The sequence below is a fragment of the Macaca nemestrina genome, chromosome 2, assembly GCF_043159975.1.
Source record: "Macaca nemestrina isolate mMacNem1 chromosome 2, mMacNem.hap1, whole genome shotgun sequence".
Taxonomy (NCBI): Eukaryota; Metazoa; Chordata; class Mammalia; order Primates; family Cercopithecidae; genus Macaca; species Macaca nemestrina.
Window position 1 is genome coordinate 53995688 of NC_092126.1, and position 23809 is coordinate 54019496.

A 23809-nucleotide genomic window follows, 5' to 3' on the forward strand; every position below is an offset into this window, starting at 1 on the left:
CTCAGTCTCATTCACAGAGCAGGTTTGGAGGAGATAGATTCTAATTCCTTTTATACTTCTAATAGTCTATATGTGATTCAGACATAACTCACTGAAACATGAACTGTTTTCATATGATAGACCAGGCTCTTTAAAAATCTCTTAATGCTTCTGAGAAATACAACATGCTAAGTTTTTATGAATGATATAATACTTTTTTCACTTCCATAGAATTTGTGTATTATCCATATCCCCTCACTAGAATATAAGTTCCTTGAAGGCAAGGAATATGCCTCTCTTCTTCACAGCTGTGCTGCAGTTTCCAGAATAGTCTTGGCACACGAACTTCTACTGCGTACACTATACCAGAGGAATAGTTTTGTAGGATGTATAATTAAGAGTAACACAAAATTTCCCTTATGTGTAATTGAATCCTTTTTTTATTTTTAAGTAATAACACTTTTCAACAACTGTTAAGACACAGTTGTTGGAAGCCATAGTAATTTCTTTGATTTTTAAAGCATGTAAAATGTAGACCATATTTTGGAAATACTTAAGATTTGTAACCAAATACCTCATTTCTGTTTTGTTGTTCCACCTACTTAGAAATTATTTACTGAGGAATTTGTACATTCCAAAGCACTTTGATTAACGCCAATTAGTAAGAAGTTCAAATTAAGAACTTATAATGTAAATCATCACTAGGAATGCATTACAGTTCCTGCCATTTAATATATCCTTAAGTGAAATAGTTTTCTAGTTATTCTAGTTTTATTTTTCTGTTTTAACTTTTTTTCTTATAACCTCAGTAGTGCCTGTTCAAAAGTAAAGCAAACCATATATAATAATGTGATGCCTGCAAATTCGAACTTGCGTTGGGATCCGGACTTCATGATGGATTTTATTGAGAATCCCTCAGCCCGTAGCATCAACTACTCAATGCTGGGCAAGATCCTCAGTGACAATGCGGCCAATCGCTACAGCTTTGTCTGCAATACACTCATGAATGTATGTATGGGCCATCAGGATGCTGGCAGGTGAGATGGGTTACCCTGGAATTCATGATTAACCAAAGAGTTGTTGCCTTGGTGCTTCTTTGAAATTGATGTCATTAGTAAGTGTCTGGACTCACATTTGGCTATCATTTGCTTTTTCTAAATCTTCTTTTATTCCTTAATTTACCTCTGCACTATCTTATAATTTCCTTAACCTCAGAGACAGTGCTTTCTGATTTATTATGCTGGCATGAGATGTTTTCAATATGGCCAACAATTACATGATTTATTTTCAAAAACATAGAATAAAAATACAAATAAAAATGCCTATATTTTGAAAAAAACTGTATTTGGGTCCACCTAAATTACGTAGTATCTATAAATTTTTTTGATGCCCTTAAAAATGTAAATCGTAGCTCAGATTTATTCACAAAACTAAAAATATTCTAATTCATATATGTGCTGATTGTTGCTTAACAGCATTAATTGTCAAAAATATTTGAAGCCATTTTTATCTTCTCAAGGTTCTACTAAGTTATTTGACAAATGAGTTATCTGTGAATCTAAGAAAATGACTTGTTTGATGTTAATGAAATATATGTTAATTAAGTATATCACAGGTGAGTATTTCTCTTTTGTACAAGGTTACTTTCTATGTTTTCTTTTTATTTTCTAGGATTAACGACATAGCCAATTTCTCCTCCGAGCTTACGGCTTGCTGCACTGTTCTTAGTTCAGAATGGCTGGGGGTTCTGAAGGCTCTTTGTTGTTCTTCAAATCACGTGTGGGGGTTTAATGATGTACTTTGCACTGTAGATGTAAGTTTTCTTTTTCATTTAGAAATTGAACTGTGCAATTAAATAGTTAGTGGCTAATCTTTTTGCTTTTGGCTTTTATTTAATTGGTTCAACTGAAATGTTATAAAATATCATTTCTTTCTCCAAAAGCAATAAACCACAATGACATTGCCATGGATTAAATACATGAAAACAATAGAAATAAATAGAATGCATAGTTTAATCTGTAGCAGAGGGATCAAGAATTTCTTTGTTTCCTGAAATTTCCATTTAGTTGAGATTTCTTCCATATGGTTGGTCTCTTCAGAGCTGCTTTTTCTTTTTACTAACTGCCCTGGGTTCCTCATAGCATGGGATATAATCTAACTAAAGCAGTTCACATTCTGAAGAGAACCATTTTGATATTTTTAAGTGCAAGACGCACTGTACAAATAAAGGCTTTGTGGGGTTACATAACAATGTCCAGCTCTTTTTTCTGAGAGTGTCCAGTGTTTTTTGGCAATTATGCCTGGAAGATGATAAAGAGATACCCCTCGTATATATCACTGACTTCCTTGGATGTCATGTTGCATCCATGATGTGTGTATGTCTTTAAAAATCTGTCTTGATTCTTTACTTCTCCTGTTGCCACTTATTGGAGTAGCCTTTGTCCTACATTAGTATTGCTTATGCATAGTTCTTTATATATTTTTATACCTGCCTCTCAGTTGAAGGTTTACTTCTGAATTCTGCTAATCAGGACTGGTTGGATAATCCTATTTCTACATCTTCATTATATGAAAACTTATGAATTTATGTATATAAAATTCATAGATGTGGCCTGCTGGACAGAACAGACTTTCTTTAATATAGTTTCTTAATCTCTTAGTTGTTTTTTTAAAATTACACTTTACCTTTTGCTTCAATTTCTCATCTAAAAAATTGGGATTAATAATAGTGTGAACCTTATGGCGTTGTGCTAATAAATAAGGTGATTTTTGCAATTTAACTATAGTCTTTGGCATATGGTACGAATCAGTATGAAGATTGCTATTGTAGTTGTTTTTCCTGTTATTTTCTGCCAAGGTCACATGAGATCTAGAAAGGTAAATTTTTCACTGTGACTGAATTAATTTTCCCCTCTGTCTCTTTTTCTTCTTTTTAAATTTAAGAGTCAATTGGAAACTTTCAGAGTTGTTTTTAAAATGAGTTTTATCATATTAAAGAATCCTTAGTAGTTATCACTGAAAGGAACTCCAAAACCTTAATGAGGCTTATTTTTCAACTAGGGGGGAGCCTCCTGGTTTTTCCCTGCCTTCTAATGGTCTGACTCTTAATGATATATCTTGTTGCACTCTGCCAAAATGTTTTAATGATGTTACATCTTGTAGTGATTTCCTGATTTTGCATTTTTGTTGTTTTGTTTTTCATGTGCATGTATGCAAGTCAAAGCTCAGTATTTTCTTACAGCATTGGAATGTGGGTAAACTTCATTCATTGCTTTATAAAATAGAAATAGGCCTAGAGGATAATCATCATGATATGTTGTCATTTCCCTCTGTTGGTTCATGTTGGGATTTGAGATCTTATTGGTATTGCCTACATTCTCTTAGTTATTAATCTTAGATACTACTCACAAGGTTGTTAGGTATTAAAACCTGTCAATGTTTTTCTTGAAGGTGAGTGACCTTTCATTCCATGATTCATTAGCTACTTTCATTGCTATTCTGATAGCACGACAGTGTTTTTCCCTGGAGGACGTCGTGCAGCATGTCGCACTTCCCTCTCTTCTAGCGGCAGGTAAGGCAGCATCCAGGAACTTCAGTTGCTCTTTGATTGTTGTCTTGATGGAGTGGTTTCTAACGCTAAAACACAGTGAAAGGAGTATTTGAGGGCATGTATATTGGGAAGTGGTGTAGTGTCAAGGTAGATATAGTAGAATTGTAAGAGTTGTTGTATACAAATTAACATGGATCACCATGAAAAAGGTGGGAAACTGCTATGTTACAGTCTGTTTTAAGGAAGCACTAAGATTTCTCAGAAAAATAGCCAGGGCCTCACTTTCTTACCATAAGGAAAATTTATTTAAATTATTCCAGGAAAGTTAGCTTGATAGGAAACCTGAAGGACGTGTTCCCAAGTGTGTTAGAAAACTTGCTTTTCCAATCCCCCTTTCCTAGCTTGTGGAGATGCGGACGCTGAGCCTGGGGCGAGAATGACATGCCGACTCCTGCTTCATCTCTTCCGAGCTCCCCAGGCCTGCTTCTTACCTCAAGCCACGGGTGAGCTGACTGCTGAAAAATCTGATTACCTTTTCATTGGTAGCTAAAGGTTCTAAAATGACCAAATAGGCTGTCCCTTTCTGTAATTGCCTTCTTAATTTTTTGGGCATGCCCTGGGGGTGATGAAGGGTGAGATGATACCATTCGTTGAGAGGGCTGTCAGCACCTTTTATCCGTGTAATATCAGGATGTATTGAGAAATACGAATCAAGAGTTAATAAGCAATAAAAATACCTCTGCTCTTAGGCCAAGCCATGCTGGTGGGCAGCATGGTCCTCTCACATACTGTGTGTGTTGGTTCTGAACCACACCACAGCAGCTTAGGGCAATGGTGATTTATTTTGTTTTGTTTTGTTTTGTTTTATTTTATTTTGTTTTATTTTATTTTATTTTTTTCAAGACAGAGTCTCACTCTGTCGCCCAGGCTGGAGTATAGTGGTGTGATCTCAGCTCACTGCAACCTCTGCCTTCTGGGTTTAGGCAATTCTCCTGCCTCAGCTTCTCAAGTAGCTGGGACTACAGGCATGCACCACCATGCCTGGCTAATTTTTGTATTTTTGGTAGAGATGGGGGTTTTACCATATTGGCGGGGCTGTTCTTGAACTCCTGACCTCTTGATTCACCTGCCTCAGCCTCCCAAAGTCCTGGGATTACAGGCGTGAGCCACTGCACGCAGCCCTCATTTATTCTTGTACTAAGTAGAAGGAATAAAGTAAGAATTTTTGGGGCGTTGGTGAAGTCTTTTCCTAAAGATCATTTCCATATAGATATGCATGTATCTGTGTGAGAATCAATACAAGTATGTGAAAGTCCTACTAATCTTGTTGATGTATCTCTGAGGAGGAACGACGTTGTTTTAGTAAATAACAAGAAAAGGGTAAGTGAGGAGTACTGGCAGTGTTTCTTAGTGAATCCATGAAGCATCAATTAAAGCAAGCTAATGGCAATTAAGCACCCACAGTCTAACAATGAAAGGCTGACTGCCTATAAATAATTACAAAACATTACTAATGATGGTGATGAGACTGTTAAAGATTTGTTGTTTTTGTAGGCAAACCTTTCCCCGGAATAAGATCATCTTGTGATAGACACCTCTTAGCTGCTGCTCACAACAGCATTGAAGTGGGAGCCGTGTTTGCTGTCTTAAAAGCAATTATGATGCTTGGTAAGATTATTCTGACCCTAAGCTTCTTGGTTAATCACCAGAAATGAAGGCAAAATAATTTATTTTCAGATTTAAACCTAGTAATATTATTGGAAATATGATATTGTTTGATCGCTTATTCTCCTGGAAAAATTAGTTGGTTTCTCTTAGACCAAATACATAAGACTCTGAAGATTCTGTCCCTTATCTACAGTGTCTCTGGGGGAACTTACATATAATATTTTGTATGGTGTTTTAGTGGCATAATGTCTTATTCTGATATAAAATAGGTCCTCAGACCCACAGGGTTGTTTTGCCTTCTTTGGTGGCAGAAATCACACTTTGTGAGAGACAGAGATGACTTGGTAATCTAACTAAACATTTACATTTTATCCAGATTATGTTTCAGGAGCAGAACACCAGAAAGTCTGAGTTTTAATCTTAGTGTTTCTGCTTCTATCATGACCCTGAACAAGTATATTTCCTTCTAACTTCGTTTTTTGGTGACCCATGCAGTAGTTGCAATGATGTTGATATTATTGATAAATCAATATTAAATTTCACAATACTTTATTTCATTTAATTCATAATGTCCAAGATGTTCTTTACATCCTTATTTGTAAGTATTCTCCTGGAATAATAGCACTGCCTTTTCTCTTCATTTCCAGGGTAATACATTAAAACATTATTCTATAAATCAGAAAGGGTTTGAATAATTAGAAAGTCTTGAATTCAGACTGCCTAATTCTATCTTTGGGTACCTACTTTTGTCTTGACTCTTATGTTCAGAAGTAGCTCCCCTTCATTAGAACAGAAATTACTGAATGGATAGGAATTTCTTTAGATGAGTCCTAAATAACATGTTTCGGGCTATAATCTTGCCCTGCTTGGGAAATGTTTTTTGGTGATGATGAGGAAGGATAACAGAATTTTCCAAAAACCATCTATCAAAACTTCACCTTAAGAAAGGATACACACACAGGCCTGTGAATTTTGTAGTAAAAAGGGAAGGTAGAGCCACATCAAGGACCACAGCCTCCTCTGAGTGTAGGGGCTTATAGATTTATACAGCCAATATTAAATGCTCATTTCAGTGAGTAAAATTTCCCTACTGTAATCATATTTACAGGGAAAGTCAGTTGGTCGGTTCTACTTAATAAATAAATGAAGATAGGAACTAGCTTTTTGCCTGTGGTATTTCTAGTGCTCATCAGAGAAACTAGCAAAGAATGAGTTTTCAATACAATTATGTTGGAAGTGTGAATCTGTAAGTGACACACGTGTTAATTGCGGAAACCAAGATGAGTACCTTCTAGACACTGGCCCCGTGATTTGTAGGATTGGTCTAACCTCAAGTAAAATTTGCCCACCTCTTTACGTGATTTGGAGGATTCCCTGGGTCTAAGAAGTCAGGATCGGGTCAGTTTAATGTCAGCAGAGCTTTGAGCCAGGCGGGCACTGAACACTCAATGTATTCTATTGTCTGTGCAATTGCAGAAGGTCTGGCACAGACTCTCATACCTTCTCTGTTATCCTAACGTCTAAACTAAATGAGGATCTCCTGGTATGGGGCTAGCAGATATGATTTTTTCTCTTTCTTTTCTTTTCCTTTCTTCTCTTATTTGCAGAAGCTGTAATTTATCCACCCTACCATGCCCTAACCAATTCTCAATTCCTATCCACCAGGATATATTTTGAGTTAGGGAGGTGGGACCATTATATCAAATTTGGTTTTTAATTTCTACAATTTTTAACTCAAGGTATAGAGGTAGTTGTTTACATCACCTAACGGTAGTGAAAGCATACTACATTTTGGTACTTTTAGAATTTAGTCTTTTCTTTCAACTCCTGAAGTGATCTATTGAATTAAATCCTGTGGGTAAAGTGAAGTTGGTACTCTCTGTGTTTGTATTTTAATGAGAAACATATGATTATATATTGATAAATTGAAATTCATTATTTATTCCTCTCCTCCGCTTAAGATTTTGTAAGTAAATACTCATTAAGCCATTTTTCAGCAAAGTCAAAACTTTTTCTTGGTTGACTTGTGGGTTTTAAAAGGCTTTTTCCATTAATTTGAGCATTGTTTTGCCCACTTACTGCAGGCAGTGAAGGCCTACTGTAAAAGCATGTGTTGGTTCCAGAAAATTTTCTTGTCAAGGCCTATGATCCTGTGAGTAAACAGGCAAAAGTTTGAAGGCTGTGCTGTCATTTGGCAATCCTTATTTTGAATTTTTATTACTCTCTCACTTTTAAAATACGATCGTTATTTGTCTTTCATGGCTAGAGATTTCTTATTTCTAGCTATTCAAACATTCTGTTTAGGTTCTTTCCCAGAACTTTGTTATGAAGAAAACACTTCCCTTAGCTTCATTTCACTAAGTATACTAGAGATTTATCAGGTAAGGTTTTCTTATTTGTATGTTACAGAGAGGAAGGTAAAAAACAGGGGTTATTCAATGAATGCCCTACTTTTCAGGGCTTCCTTAGTATGCATTGCCCTTTTCCATTCCCAGGGAAATAAATCTCTCTTGTCAAGAAGTTGATAGTAAGGTGGGCTAAGGCAAAACTTTTCTCTTGACCTATGGATAGAAAATAAGTCATTGTAAGAGAAGAAATGGAAAAGGGACATCTAGAAGGGTGAGTAACCCATTTTTTCCTTGTCTATAAGTCAAATGAATTTGAATACATTCATGCTTGAAATATTGGTGAAACAAATGTTCTGTGATTATTTAGTGTGATTCATAATGGCCTTTCCAAGTTTGGTGAAATTATAATTATACAAACAAAGTAAGGACTGAGTCTTGAACTTGCTTTTTCTCCATTTCTGATAAAAACTTCTCTGGGTTCATGCATTTATTCTCTTGATCCATTCTCTCTATTCCTGAACAACTGGCTATTCAATAATAATAATATTCACATATTTTAAATCCCTGAAAGCTATCCTCATTTGCTTCTCAAATATTTGGCAATATTTTGAACTTCTGTGATTTTGCTTTTGTGATTCTATTACTTAGGAGATGCCAAAATTGGCAATAACAGTGTCAGCTCTTTAAAGAATGATGACTTCACCATGAGAGGTTTGCGATGTGATGGGAATGCTGATGATATCTGGACTGCCTCACAAAATCCAAAATCCTGTGGGAAAAGCATTTCCATTGAAACTGCCAATTTAAGAGAATACGCTAGATACGTACTAAGGACTATCTGTCAACAGGTATTCTAATTTAATTTGCCTTTTACTTTGAATACGTAACTCTTCTTTTGGAGAGAGCTATTTACACTTGTAGGAAACTTGTGCATAGGTGGTCCTTTTTTTCTTGCTCACTTTATTTTGAAATAATTTTAAGTTTGCTGAAAAGTTGCCAGAATTATTTTTAAAAAACTCATGTTCATCCTTTACACAGATTTACTGATTTTTACATTTTGCTACATGTGCTTTGTAATTTGTATGTGGAGATACGGGTGCATATACCTATTTTTTTCTGAATCAGTCATTTAAGAGTAGATTGTATATTTTATTCTTTTGAATATTGCATTATTTCATAACATAACCAAAATATAGCTATTAAACATCAGAAAATTTAGCTTTTGGTACAGTAATTTTTTCTCATCTATAGGCCACAGTTCGATTTTGTTAATTGTCCCAGTATTGTTGGATTTGTCTGAGGTTTCCTGTAGATTAGCTTCAGATTATGCATCCCTGGCCAAGATACTACAGAAGTAATCTTGAGTTCTTTCAGGTAATCATGTCTGAAGGCATGTGATGTCCATTTGCACCTCAAGGGTGGTATTAATTTTGATTAAGGTGTTTCCATTGTATAGTTTCAAGATTTCCCCACTGTATAGTTACTGATTTTCCCCTTGCAATAAGCAATCTTTGAGGAGATACTTTGAGACAGTGCAAATTTTCTTCTCCTCATCTAACTCCCCCACCCGTCATAAGCATTCATTTTCATTCTTGCCCAATCTAGTCTTTACTATGATGGTTGCAAAATGGTGATTTTTTTTTCCCCCTGCTCCTCCTCTCCCTTCATAATATCAGTCTACGTACTGTTTTAAGGAAGAGCCTGCCCTCCTCCCCTGTTTATCTATTTATTAGCCATATGGGTTATAATATACTGTACTTTGTTATTTTCATGTTCAGACTGTCCCAGATTTGTCCAGCAGGAATCGATTCATCCTGTCTATCACATCATTTGACGTTTAAAAAATAGATGGCATTTTCATAGTTTCTGGCCCATGTTGTACTTTCTGTGCCCTGGGCCTGGAATCAACTATTCCTCCAAGGAGCCCTTGGTTCTGTTTAGCAGAGAATGGTACTTAGAAATCAAGATCTGGGTATTATGTATGCTCATGGTTATGGAGTATCATTAATTCTAGGACCCATCTGCAGACAAAGCTAGGAAGAAAAATATATCCATACACATAAATATATGTAAATATATATATATTTATGAGGTCCTACTGATACCTTCAATTCCAATCCAAGCCCGCAAAGTATTTTCCTTTAATTCATATTAGTATCACCTTCTTCTATAGTAAGAATGCTGATTCCCAAAAACATCAATTTACTTGTTTAATTCTATAATACATCTGAAATAGTTTTAAAATGGTACACATGGCCGGGCATGTTAAATGTGCTATCCAGTGCTTTGTCAAAAAATGATTAATTAGAATACAGTATCAAAAATGTACACTCGGTCAGGGCGCAGTGGCTCAAGCCTGTAATCCCAGCACTTTGGGAGGCTGAGGCAGGCGGATCACTTGAGGCCAAGAGTTTGAGACCAGCCTGGCCAACATGGTGAAACTCCATCTCTACTAAAAATACAAAAATAAGCCAGGTGTGGTGGCACATGCCTGTTATCCGGCTACTTCGGAGGCTGAGGCATGAGAATCGCTTGAACCTAGGAGGTGGAGGTTGCAATGAGCCTAGATTGTGCCACTGCACTCCAGCCTGGGTAAGAGAATAAGACACTGTCTCAAAGAAAGAAAGAAATGCAACACACATACCACTAGGAAGAACAAACCTACCTAAAAGGAGCTGAAGATTCGTTTGCAATTCCACTTCCTCTAAGGGTTTAAAATATTGTGTTCAAAAATTATTGGAACTTTTCCCATCCCTTTGAATATATTCTTTATCTGAAATAGAACTGGGTTCATTTGGTTTTGCCTTAAGTTCCTTTCTTGCCCCCAGCTCTGTCTATAGGATAGCTTACTTCCAAAAATGAAACTATACAAAAAAGTATACTCAGAGATGTGTCTTTCCTCCCATATCCTTCTTACCAGATGATCCAGTTTTATTATTTTTTGGTTTATTCTCCCTCCCGTATATTTTTTAAGAAGTTATCTTTTCTTATATGAAAAAGTGACATACCTTATATATTATTTTGTACTTTGCTATAGATGTCATATCAACTGGGTCGTGTTTTTGTATTTTACAGGCATGTTATAACTATGGTAAAAGTTAGCTACATAGTCATATAAGTATTGAGAGGCAATTGTGCATTGGTTCCCAACTGTGAGTGCATATTGGAATCACCTGGGGCATTTAAAACAATTCAGATGCCTAAAACAATTCGGGTGCCACCACCTGAGTTTGATTTAGTTAGTCTGATGTGGGCCCTGGGCATGGAATTTTATAAAGATCCCATGTAATTTTAGTGGACAACCAGCATTGAGCCACTGGTATGGTGGTTAAGAAACAGACTTCACCCGAAATAGATCTGGGTTCAAATTGGGCTCTGTTACTGTTGATGATTCCTTACTTTATTTAGTATAATAATTTGCCTTTGAAACAAATGATAAAGAAAAGGCAATAGGAGTTTAAATTGGTAGAAACTCATCAGAGGGTCATTAGCCCCATGCATCTATAGCCCCCCCCCACTCACACTAGACCCAGCAATTGCACTTCTATGAAATTACCCTGACAGTTAGTGTATAGAAAAGAGATGTGCATGAATACTTATTTATAATGATAACATTATTCATAATAGTATCAAAATGGAAGATAGTTTTCTAAATATTTGTTAAATATTTGTTATACTATAATATTTCTAAATATTTGTTAAATATTTGTTATACTATGTTCTATCTAGTCAGTGAGATAGTACAATGTTTTCCATGAAAATTATGAAGAACGTTACATAGCAAGTTAGAAAAAACTGTCACAAAATAGTACCTAGAGCAAGACCTCACTTTCCAGTTAAAAACATACTAATGTTCTCTTTATTGTCTTTCCTTTTCTTTTTTCCCTTTAAAAAATGTTTTTAAGCAAGGTTTTAGTTTGTATTCTTTAGAAGTCAAAATGCTAGAAATTTTGTTTTTAAAATTTTTCTACCTACTTTATGTAATTTTTTAAATTGGAAAATTTCTGTCAGTTTTATGTTCAATTATGCACTGTGGATTTAGTACATATTGCATATATATTCCAAAAGCCAGTGCCTGTCAGTCTAATTACCCTATTATTTTTAGGAATGGGTAGGAGAGCATTGCTTAAAAGAACCTGAAAGATTATGTACAGACAAAGAACTTATATTGGACCCTGTGCTTTCAAATATGCAAGCACAGAAATTACTGCAGCTTATCTGTTATCCTCATGGCATTAAAGAATGTACCGAGGGGGACAACCTGCAAAGACAGCACATTAAGCGTATTCTTCAGGTCAGTCGTATACAGATTGTGTTTCTATCATTTGACAAATTCTTTGTAATTATACAAAGAGTTACTTTCTCTCTTTTTTTGTCCTTGCTAATTCGTGATTTCAATTAATTCTGATTTTTATTCCCCACATTTTCTGTGGAATTGACATACCTTATTTTTGGGTGGATATACATGCTGCAAATTGTATATAATCATCAAACAAATATTGCTATTTTAAGTCAGTATTGTATTTACATGAGAAATATGCTTCAGAGAGGGGCTGTGTTAAATACATTATTAAATGAATATTGAAATCATTTTGGAATGGGATTGGTTAAATAGATTTTGAAAGGAGAAATGCTTATTTAGTTTCAGTGTATAGCTGAGTCAGGCACAATATTAACTATTTAATTAATAATTAATGTTTCTGTTTGTTGGTTTGTGTCGCTACTGAATATATATGCAACAAGACTGGGAACCTTTTGACTCATATGAATTCTTATATTGTGTATGATTATTCTGCTCTTTCTTCAGAGAAGGAGTACTGTAAGGAATTACTGTATTTTAACACATTTGATACCCATAATGTTTTAATTCTTTCCATTTTTCCCAGAATCTTGAGCAGTGGACACTGAGGCAGTCCTGGTTAGAACTCCAGCTAATGATCAAACAGTGCTTGAAGGACCCTGTGAGTTTGTATTGAAAGCTTATCTCTGTATGAAATTTTATAAAAAGCAAAACACGTTGATGTTTGAGGATAAAGGAATACACATATGTGCCAGTATTCTTATATCTAACTCTAGGGCTCTGGTTCTGTGGCCGAAATGAACAACTTACTGGACAATATTGCAAAGGCAACAATAGAGGTATTCCAGCAGTCTGCGGACCTAAATAATTCTTCTAATTCTGGCATGAGCCTCTTCAACCCAAACAGTATTGGAAGTGCTGATACAAGTAGCACAAGACAGAATGGAATAAAGACATTCTTAAGGTATTTTTGTGTGTTGTTTTATCGATCTATCATGAATTTCTCACAAGTAACGGTAAATTTTGTGTAGCACAGTGATTTTTCTTTAAGTCCCGGGAATGTGAAGAACATAGTTACTTGTAAGTAGCGATTATCATTATTTTAATAAGTTGATGAGTAAAGCTGGGGTGGATGATAGCTTAGCATTTGGAATATTTGATGGAGTAGGCCTAAACACCTTGAAACTGCAGGTGAACTCAGGTTTGGTTCATGCTTTCAGTGTCCCTTGGCCTACTGTGTTATGTAGTATTCATTATATGGGAAACACTTTTTCCACCATTTTTAGTGATTTATCATTTTGCAAAAATATATCCTGATAATTTTTGTGCAGAATTAGAACCAGTAGGCATATGAAATCTTAAAGTAATTATTTAATCATGAAAGGCAGATTGATTTGTATTTCATCATTTTGGCATAAAGTATAACTAGCAAATTTTAAACCTTAAAAATTAGCTATTAGTATGCTTACATATAGTATTTCATATTGTAACTGTGACAGAAAAATGTATTGTTTGTTGGACAAAGTGATTGTTTTTAATCAGAGAGAGGGGGGTCATAGGAAAACATTAAAATCAGTTTAGTTACAATATCCTTCCAGAACTGCATGTTTTATTGCTTTCTGTAAGCTTAGGTGGAAAGCTCATGCAAATGCCTAGTGTTCGGAAAAAGGAAAGATAATACAGAAATAAAAGGGAAATTTTGAAACAGTCTGTGTGTCTCATACATCAAAGTTTTGCTTTGGAGTTTCTGTTATAACTGTGAGAGCGGGGAAAAGGATGCTTTCTCTGGTGTAACACCTGTTTCTGATTTTAGTTCCTCCGAACGCAGGGGCGTATGGTTGGTGGCCCCCCTCATTGCCAGGCTGCCAACTTCTGTGCAAGGAAGAGTGCTGAAAGCTGCTGGGGAAGAGCTGGAGAAGGGACAGCACTTGGGTTCTTCTTCCAAAAAGGAAAGGGACAGACAGAAACAGAAAAGGTGTGACTGGAAGATGTGCGTCTGTGTGAGAGTTTAAAGAATAATTGAGAAAGTCTCACTTTCTGTAAACCCGTGTGGTCATTGTACCCACGGTCCACTGAAATTTAGTTTTTAAATGGAACTGGAAATATTCTGTTAGGCAAGGCTGTCTTCTTAAGAAGTTTCAGGTTATAATCCTTAATACATTAGTTCTCAATTCTGTCTTTATATCCAAATCACTGCTGAACTGTTAAAAACAGTGATTTCTGAGACCCACTTTAGACCAAATGAATCAGATCTGGATAGCTACCTGATCCCTGTATTTTATTTTTAATTATTTCTAATTTTTTTTTTATTATTTAGGTATTTATGTTTAAAATAAATATAATGTATAATTCTGGCATGTTAGTGTCTGAACTAGTTGCTCATATTTTTAACATTTAGGACTCCTGTTCTAGACTAGACATTAAAACTCCTAGGCTACCACTACTAATGTTTTCTTAATTTATTTTATACCCAAGAAAAGGTTTCAAGTAATTATATTTGAAAACTGTGTTACTGAGAAAGAACAAAACCTCACCCTAATGTGAAAATGCCATGAAACCTAGGAGTAAAGGAAAAAAATTGACAATTTCTTCCATTAAAAACAGTATTTTAAGCATATAGGTTTCTTGTCCACTAATGAATAATACTATAGTAGCCACCGTTTATTGACCGCTTACAAAATGGCAACTCCTCTCTAAAACTCATTATGTTTATGAGCTTTTAAAATTATCATAGCAATCATGTGGTAGGTACTCTCATTCTCTTCTTTATATCATGTTGAAACTGAGGCACTTAAAGGTTACATGAGTTGCTCCAGGACACACAGTGAAGGACATAAAGCCTGGGTTTAAATCCAGGAGGTCTGGCTTCTGAGCCTGTGCTCTTAACTACAGTACATTTTGGTAGAGACCCAGCATTGTATGTATTGTATTTGTTTTTCATCTGGTTGTTTTACCATCTTGGCCAGCATTAGTTAACCAACAAGAAGGCATAATTTTAATTTTCAAATCATATTTGCTAATAGTTGAGTGTATGTGCATTGCCTCACTTCCCACAGGCAGGACAGATGGCATTGAAGAGACTTGAAAGATTGCTCTTCCCACGTCAGGGGCTCTTCATTCTGCCCATGTAGGATGATGCTGATTGAAATATTTTGGCCTAGGTCTCATTTTAAGAAATTTTTCTTTCCAACATGGCGCTTTGTTTGTCAATATGATTTGTTGATTGTTTTCTCATTGAGGACATTTTGTTAAAATGCCAATTTAAAACAGAATTTTTAACCAAATGCCTTGACACCCCTCTACCAGTGGAGGCTGCGGGCTGTGTTGGAGCCTGTGGGCTGTGTTGGAGCTGCACACTAGAGGTCGCTAGCAAATACTCTGTTTTTGGAATCATCAGTCCTGGCTGCTAAATTAGCTCTACTAATATGCTGCTTTTTGGTCTTGGGAAATATGCTGAAAAACAAACCCCAAAACAAGCTCAACAGACATATAGGCCTCTTTTCCTAGACTCTAAAATAAGAGTTTTATGTGAGAACTTAAAAAATTTTTAATTTTATCCTGTGTATAAATTGATATTCTTTCTGATGTATGTTTTAAAATCCTGCGTCTTGATGTAGAACATGAATTCACTGTCTTCTACCCTCACTGCCTGGCATGCGCATGTACAGTATGGATTGATGGTAGTTTGAGAATGGCTTCGAGGGCAATTAGAGCATACCAAATGATTTAGAAGCATTACAGTGGCTTTTAATCTTATAAGTAGAGGTATGATTTAAATTTTCAAGCAGCCTTTGGTTATTTACCACTTCCCTTATTTATCTAATAGTGAGGCAAAGAAATGAATGTTGCCAGAGGAAGTAATGCATTATTTCTAACTAGATCTGCTGTTATTACTTCCTTTGTAGTATGTCTCTTTTGAGTCAACAACCCTTCCTCTCACTGGTACTTACCTGCCTTAAGGGACAAGATGAACAAAGGGAAGGCCTCCTAACATCTCTCCAGAATCAAGTTAACCAGGTAAAGTATAGTATAATATTAAGCCAGGCAAATATCTTTCTAATGGCATTCATTTATTTGCCTTTCAAATACTGAAATTAAATTAAAAAGGGCTGAGTGAGGTGGCTCATGCCTGTGTAATCCCAGCACTTTGGGAGGCCGAGGCTGGTGGGCCACTTGAGGCCAGTAGTTTGAGACCAACCTGGCCAACATGGTGAAACCCCGTCTCTACTAAAAATACAAAAATTAGCCGGGCATGGTGGCGTGCACCTATGATCCCAGCTACTCGGGAGGCCGAGTCAGGAGAATTGCTTGAACCTGGCAGGTAGAGGCTGCAGTGAGCTGAGATCGCGCCATTGCACACCAGCCTGGGAAACAATAGTGGAACTCCGTCTCAAAAAAAAAAAAAAAACAGAAACAAACAAACAAAAAAACTAATAAGGGTACAAAATGTTTTGAGAAGATGCTGGGAAACAATCCATGCCCTGTTCTTCTACCTGGCATTCTAGACACCACAAGATTAACAACTTTATATTAATGATATGTACAATAAATATGTACAGCCTATAAAAGTAAAATTTTACATATTGCATATAACTTCGAAGTATCTGCCCCTCTCCTAACTTTGCCTCTTAGGAGAGGACCTGGAGGAATCTATGCTGCAGTAGACATGGCAGTGAGTCCAGCTCCTCAAGCTTGGATGCCACATTATCAGGCACAGTTTCAGCTTGAAATCTGTAGGTTCAGAAACTCAGTTTTACTGATGCCAACCAAATACACAAGAAATAAATCAGAAGGCATATTGGTTTATTTAGAAATAATTTGGACATTGCCTTTTCACCAAACACAGTTCTCCTGGTCACTGTTTGGGGCTCTTGCATCTATGTACTATAAGGAGACTGAGCATTCACAGTAGAAATTGGAGAGCATGGAATTAATAAAGTGGATAGATTGGTCTTATGAGGTGTTTTATCCTGATGCAGAGCCTAATCGACCCCTTCTTGTGGCGCTGTGTTTCTGTGACACCATGTCTTTCCCTTGAATGGTACTAGATGGACATGGACAAGGACACTAAATCTTTTTTGATCCTGTTGTCATTTCTCGCCTTTTGGATGTGAAAGATCTAGATATAGCAGTCATAGTGAACCTTTTTAAATGTAAGTCACATATTACCTCAGTATACCTAATATAAAAATTCTAGCTGATAAGGGCAGGCATGATTTGACACTGGCTCTCTCGTCTACCTTGTCTCCTACCAGTCATGGCCCTCTTTCCTCCACTGTTGTTGCACTGGCTGGCCATGTTACTGTTCCTTGAACTTGCTGAGCAAATTCTCATTTCAGTGCCTGTGCATCTTTTCTTACCTTTTGGTGGAAAGATTCCCTTCCAGATATTAGCATGGCCTGCTCCCTTCCTTCATTCAGGTCTCTGTTCAGATGTTACCTCCTTCGGGAGGCCTTGATCACCCTCTAAAAGTAGGAGCATAGCTATTCTCTATGCCATTGCATGCCTCAAATCACTTGTTACACTTACTTTTTTTGGTCCCACTACTATTATTTGAACTCCATGAGAGCTTGTTTAGTTAACTGCCTTGCCCCCTTAAGCCAGCCTTGAGGAGAGGTTCATTTCTTTTGATGAGATTTAGGAAGTGCTTTCGTCTCACCATGCAGGGTACTTACAGGTCATCTGTTGGGATGGAGTACTTTTGCATGTGATTCATTTGAACTCTTTTAAGATGACTGTCATTAACGACCATATTTCAGAGCATGGTAGGGTTTTTGTTGGTGGTTTTTTGTTTTTGTTTTGAATTGCAATTTTTTTTTTTGCTCATGTCATCTGATTCTAGGGTGTTGCCCACTTGTGGCTCCCTTTCCTAAGCAAATTTTTCCTTTTCCAGCATTAGTATGAGTCAGTGAGGAAGTGAAGAAGCAGCCCACTTTATAAACTGATAAGCCACTTGGCTGATGTCTACAATGCCATATTTTTCAAAGCACTGTGCATTCACTTTATCAAGGAAGACACATACATAAGATAGCAGACCTTCTCTTCTATAAAACATCAAAATAATACATTTGCTAGGATTCACAGCAAGTCCCTAGAAATATAACACAGGACTGAGGCAAAATGTAATTCTGTCTCTCCAGTGTTTTTGTTCGTAAGACCAATGAGGTAATGTATTTTAAAATTTTTATTAATGCTAAATGTGATAGCCCTCTCAAGCATTTTCCCAGACTTAATCATAGGTTATATAATTATATAAGATTTTCTTCTTCCACCTAGATGGGTAAATGCAAAATAACTAGCCAGATTTCTGTCTGCATAGAGGAAGAAGAAAGCTAAAATTTTATTTAGCTTTGTTTCTTAATTTGTTAAAGATAAGAAGTTGCTTTTTGCTATCAGTATAAAGCTCAATTTATCTTTAATTGAGAGAAAAATTAAACTTTAATGGAGAGAAAATGATTTCTTTTTCCTGATCTTAGATTTTAAGTAACTGGAGAGAAGAACGATACCAAGATGACATAAAAGCGCGGCAGATGATGCACGAAGCATTGCAACTCCGCCTAAATTTGGTAAGAGACATTTCTAGTATTTTCCCTTCATTAAACATATCTACATGTGAAAATAACTCCAGCTTTCCACTTCTCCTAAGTTCAGAGTCTGCATTACTAGGTGAGGCCTTCCACTCTTTGCTCTCTGTAACTACTTCCCTGTTTCTAAAGCCTTCTGTTTCCCTTGCTGCTTTCCTTCCTGTCTGGTCATACTTCCAGACAGTGCTAGATATTTTAAGCTTTGATTTGCCTTCTTTACCTCTACCCTAGTGAATCTTTCCTTCTCTTCAGTTTGTGCTAAGTGTAGGTCTGAGAAGACTATTATAAGTGTTAGCTTCTACTATACTTATTTAAAACCATTTAAAAAGTCTTTTAACTCAAAGTTTTGTCCAACTTTCCATCAAACTGATTATAAAGACAAATCCCACAGAGAAGTTTTAAAGAAATTTAAAATTTCTCACATATTGTGCACTCCTTTGAGTTTTCTTTTCCCATCAGGCAGGTCCAAGTGCAGACCTCTATGGGGATGGCCTGCTTGATACTTTTGCAGTTGTTTCTAACCTTGTCCCAACATGTGAACTGGTAGGCGTGCGGGCCAAGCCTCCTGCCCATCACTGCTGTGCTAGTGGATGTTTCCATATGGTATTATGATAGCAGGCTTAGATTCAATAGTAATTGTACAGCAAACACAAAGTTGCAGATAATTGAATTACATGACTTTGGCATTATTCAGGTTTAATTCAACTATAATTGCATCATAAAAATGGACATCATAAAAGATTTGGAACAAAAGAAAACTAAGTTTATTGGTGCCCACATTCAGATACTCACTTCCCTTCTTCATTTTATTTAATTTTTGAATGAACTGTGCTGAAAGAACTAAAAATAGTGATAAACATGTAGGTAAGTGAGAGAAAAGATAAGATAATCTATAAACTAGAGCATCCCTTGTTTTTTTAAAGAAAAAACAATGAAAATTTGACCACATAAAGCAATGGGATGTTGTTTTCTATTTTACAGAATGCAAATATTTTACTGTATTTTATCTGCTAGGTAGGAGGAATGTTTGACACGGTGCAGAGGAGCACCCAGTGGACTACAGACTGGGCCCTCCTACTCCTTCAGATCATTACGTCAGGAACTGTTGACATGCACACTAACAAGTATGTTTTTGTCATTTCACATTTATCTTGCTACATGTATGCATGGTATAAACTTTGATATACTGATGACGATTTCTGCCACATCTTATTTACTTGGATACTATTAAAAATTTTGTGCCTTGAATAAAAATACTCAGTTAAATAAGTGTATTTCAATTTCACTTTAAGATGAAAACAATTATTTTCTTTCTTTCTTAGTGAATTATTCACAACAGTTCTTGACATGCTGGGTGTTTTAATCAATGGAACATTAGCCTCTGACCTATCAAATGCATCCCCAGGGGGATCTGAAGAGAATAAGCGTGCATACATGAATTTAGTAAAGAAACTGAAAGTAAGTTTGAGATCAGCCTGTATTAAGAGCTCAAGTTGTTCATGGATTTATTATCTAGTGCATTTTAATTTACTACTTAAATTAAATGTTATTAATTGTATTCAACTTAATTTAATGTGATTATTTGCTATTTGTTTCACCTAACCTTATCAGTACCCAGAAGTTACAAGCACATAACCTTGATTATTTTTTATTAACATTATATTATAAAACATGTTTAATTTTTAAAAGAACTTTAGAAATCCACTGTTAAATGTATAACCAGAATACTAACATTACATAGATTTAGGATAACTCTATGCTTGGACTGGCACGTGTAATTGAAAAAATAACCATCTGCATTGATATTTATAAATCAATTCATTTGACCACTAACAGAATCTTTTAAAAAAATTGTAAGAAAACAGTGCAAAAAGAAAACAAATAAATCTGATGCGTTACCAATCAAATAAATCAATGGTTACCTTGTAATCTGACCCTGGACATGAGAAAGTGTTCTGTTCTGCAGCTCCTGCATTCTGATTGTGACTGCTACCCTGGATTTTTGTCATTTCAGCACTACGATGTTTGTTGTGTAACAACAGTGCCTTTGTGTATGTGTTCTATTTTCTACTTAAATAGAAGAAATGAAACACTCACTACTCTATTTGGAACTGCCTTGTAGACCATGTTCAGGGTTAAAGAACATGCGCTAAGCTATAAAAAGGGAAATGTTTCATAAGGAACCTTCTTTCTGGTTAACTTTTGCCTTCATTGTAATTTCTGTCCCGCTTCTCACTCACTCACTCTCTCTCTCTCTCTTTTTTCTTCAGAAAGAGCTAGGAGACAAGCGATCAGAAAGTATTGACAAAGTTCGACAGTTACTACCTTTGCCAAAACAGACATGTGATGTCATCACTTGTGAACCTATGGGTTCCTTGATTGACACAAAAGGAAACAAAATTGCTGGATTTGACTCTATAGATAAAAAACAGGCAAGAGTAAATGTTTTTTCTCATATATACATTTATTTACAAAAAATCAAATACTTTTTCTTGTCTTACCATAGGATATATAAAATATCTCAATTTTGCTGTTGATGTTTTTAAGGCATATGCTTGTCTTCTAAGTGTACTTAGTCATTGGCATTATCATATAAAGAAGTCATATCTTTGAAGATCTTCGTTTTATATGTTTAAAGGACTTAAAATGTTTCCCTGAATTTAAGTAAATTTCTGAAACATGCCAAGAGAAACTAAGTAAAAGCTTAGTGTAAAAAAAAAAAAATAGCAAAAATAAGTTCTGGTTTTACTTCAGATTGAGAAGCAGAATACATTTATCAATACACAATTTCTTGTAAGCTGAGCATGGTGGCGCATGTCTTTAGTTCCAGCTATTTGGGAGACTGAGGCAAGAGGATTGCTTGAAGCCAGGAGTTTAAGGCTGCAATGTGCTAGGCTCATGCCTCTGAATAGCCACTACACCCTAGCCTGGGAAACAAAGTGAGACCCTGTCTCTGGGGAAAAAAAAAAAAAAAAAAAAAGAAAACCTTCATGTAGTAAGCTATTTCAAATAAAAATTGTTTGAGAAAAGTGGTCAGTTATTCTTTTAATGAACATTAAGCAACCACAGACATTCCACAATCACCAAGATGAAAGAGTTCCTACCGTGAAGGGGGAAGTAGACAGACAATTACAGTGTGATGAGATTTGTGTGTCATGGTACAGAGACAGTATTAGGGGATAGACTAGGGTCCCCAGGAAAATTGACATGAGTCATTTTGAAGGATTAAGAGTTAGCTGGGAGGTAGGGAAAATTGTGGTACAAATAAAGGGAGAGTTTATAAGAAGACATGAAAGAATCAGATTTACCAGGGAATTTAGAGTAGTCTGAGAATCTGATACCAGTTTGTGTAAAGAAAAAAAGCTAAAGTCATGGTCAAGTTTGAGTTTGCAGTGTCAGCGGACTTCCTGGTAGTAAGACATCTGGAATCCATCTGGATATGTGGTTTTTACACCAAGGAAAAAGTTCTCATCTCAAGACAAATATTGGGAACAGTCAATTTACAGGTGATAATTGAACCTTGGTTTTGTTTTGTTTTACTTATTTGTTATTTATTTATTTTTGAGACGGAATCTGGCTCTGTCTCCCAGGCTGGAGTGTAGTAGTGCGATCTTGGCTCATTGCAACCTCTATCTCTATCTCCCGGGTCCAAACAATTCTCCAGTATCAGCCTACTGAGTAGCTGGGATTACAGACATGCATCACCAGGCGCAGCTAACTTTTGTTTTTTTTTGTTTTTTTTTTTTTTGAGACAGAGTCTCACTCTGTTGCCCAGGCTGGAGTGCAGTGATGTGATCTCGGCTCACTGCAACCTCTGCCTCCCAGGTTCAAGCAGTTCTCTGCCTCAGCCTCCTGAGTAGCTGGGATTACAGGTGCCTGCCACCATGCCTGGCTAATTTTTGTATTTTTAGTGGAGACGGAGTTTCACCATCTTGGCCAAGCTGGTCCTGAACTCCTTACCTCGTGATCCACCCGCCTCAGACTCCCAAATTGCTGGGATTACAGGCGTGAGCCACTGCACCTAGCCTTTTTTTGTTTTCTTAGTAGAGACGAGGTTTCACCATGTTGGCCAGGCTGGTTTCGAAGTCATTACCTCAGGTGACCTACCTGCCTCAGCCTCACCAAGTGTTGGGATTACAGACTTGAGCCACTGTGCCTGGCCTGAACTTTGGTTTTAGATGAAGCTACTCATAAAAGAATAAGTATAGATTACAACAGTGACACTCACATCTTAGGGAATGACTAAGTAGTTATTTGGTGGGCCATTTAAGGAAAAGTATTTCTAAATTGGCATTTTAAGGCAAGTACCAAGAGGTGTCACCAATTAATGTTAAGAATAAAAACAGGGTAACAGTTTGCTTTTGTTTTTTTTTCTGGAGTCAGTAAAGATAAGCTTTAGTTAACAGACTTTACTTATTCCTGCTGCTATAATTTAATTCTCTAATAATAATATTGAGAGAATGGCTTATTAAGTACAGGGCTCCCATATTGAACCAAGTTCATACAGATTTAGATTGAAGTTAATACTAACCCATTTAGAGGTTGACTGTAACTTGACTCTTAAATTTCATATTATCTTAAAACTTACAAATATATTACAGAGATTTAGAACTGGTTATAATTTAGTAAGATTAACTTTGCAGTCTTAGAATTTTTAGCAAAAAACTTTTAGAATTTTTTTTAGCAAAAAGAGGAAATACATATTGACAATAAAATATCCTAGACTGCCTGTGTTGCCTAAACAGAGCATCATGTGGTATAAAGAACTGTAGAACTGTGCTTACAAAGGTCTGAATTCTAGCCACTGCTCTCCAGTGATGTAGCTGTGTAATGCTCTCTGCTGTATTCTCGGGTTCTCTAGGGCTCATGCCAGCCAAAATGTTCTCTGAATCTTTGTTCCATACAAGCCTGGCCTATGAATAAGGAAAATATCTGAGTGTGCTGTCATAGAGTGCTATTTTCCCACAGGGTCTCCAGGTCTCTACGAAGCAGAAGGTGTCCCCGTGGGACTTGTTTGAGGGTCAGAAGAACCCAGCTCCTCTGTCCTGGGCCTGGTTTGGGACAGTCCGAGTGGACCGAAGAGTAATCAAGTACGAGGAGCAGCATCACCTCCTGCTGTATCACACACACCCCATGCCCAAGCCCCGCAGCTACTACCTCCAGCCACTGCCCCTGCCTCCTGAGGAGGAAGAGGAAGAGCCCACATCTCCAGTTTCTCAGGAACCAGAAAGGAAGTCAGCTGAGCTGTCAGATCAGGGAAAAACCACAACAGATGAAGAAAAGAAAACAAAGGGAAGGAAGCGCAAGACGAAATCTAGCTCAAGAGTTGATGTAAGTGGGGGAAGGAAGGAGAACCCTGGCTCATTAGCCTTTAGTATGA

General features: G+C 36.5%; 2 protein-coding genes across 14 annotated transcripts in view; one reads left to right on the forward strand and one right to left on the reverse strand.

Moving 5' to 3' along the window:
• Positions 1-20449, reverse strand: part of LOC105463695 (purinergic receptor P2Y12) — a 46064-nt gene extending 25615 nt beyond the window's left edge. The window contains exon 1 of one of the 2 annotated variants that reach the window (XM_011710912.3): positions 20352-20449. The gene's annotated coding sequence lies outside the window, so the exon portion shown is untranslated. The remainder of the gene's footprint in view (positions 1-20351) is intronic. The other variant, XM_011710913.3, reaches the window with a different exon arrangement.
• Positions 1-23809, forward strand: part of LOC105463701 (mediator complex subunit 12L) — a 338063-nt gene that overhangs the window by 268923 nt on the left and 45331 nt on the right. For 11 of the 12 annotated variants that reach the window (XM_071091103.1, XM_024787306.2, XM_071091105.1 and 8 more), the window contains 16 exons: positions 789-1016; positions 1651-1792; positions 3430-3550; positions 3931-4032; positions 5084-5197; positions 8194-8393; positions 11651-11839; positions 12432-12506; positions 12622-12809; positions 13659-13820; positions 15751-15862; positions 18322-18411; positions 19444-19553; positions 19752-19887; positions 20700-20861; positions 23398-23760. In XM_071091103.1, the coding sequence (XP_070947204.1) occupies positions 789-1016; positions 1651-1792; positions 3430-3550; positions 3931-4032; positions 5084-5197; positions 8194-8393; positions 11651-11839; positions 12432-12506; positions 12622-12809; positions 13659-13820; positions 15751-15862; positions 18322-18411; positions 19444-19553; positions 19752-19887; positions 20700-20861; positions 23398-23760 (2494 nt within the window). The remainder of the gene's footprint in view (positions 1-788; positions 1017-1650; positions 1793-3429; positions 3551-3930; positions 4033-5083; positions 5198-8193; positions 8394-11650; positions 11840-12431; positions 12507-12621; positions 12810-13658; positions 13821-15750; positions 15863-18321; positions 18412-19443; positions 19554-19751; positions 19888-20699; positions 20862-23397; positions 23761-23809) is intronic. The other variant, XM_024787298.2, reaches the window with a different exon arrangement.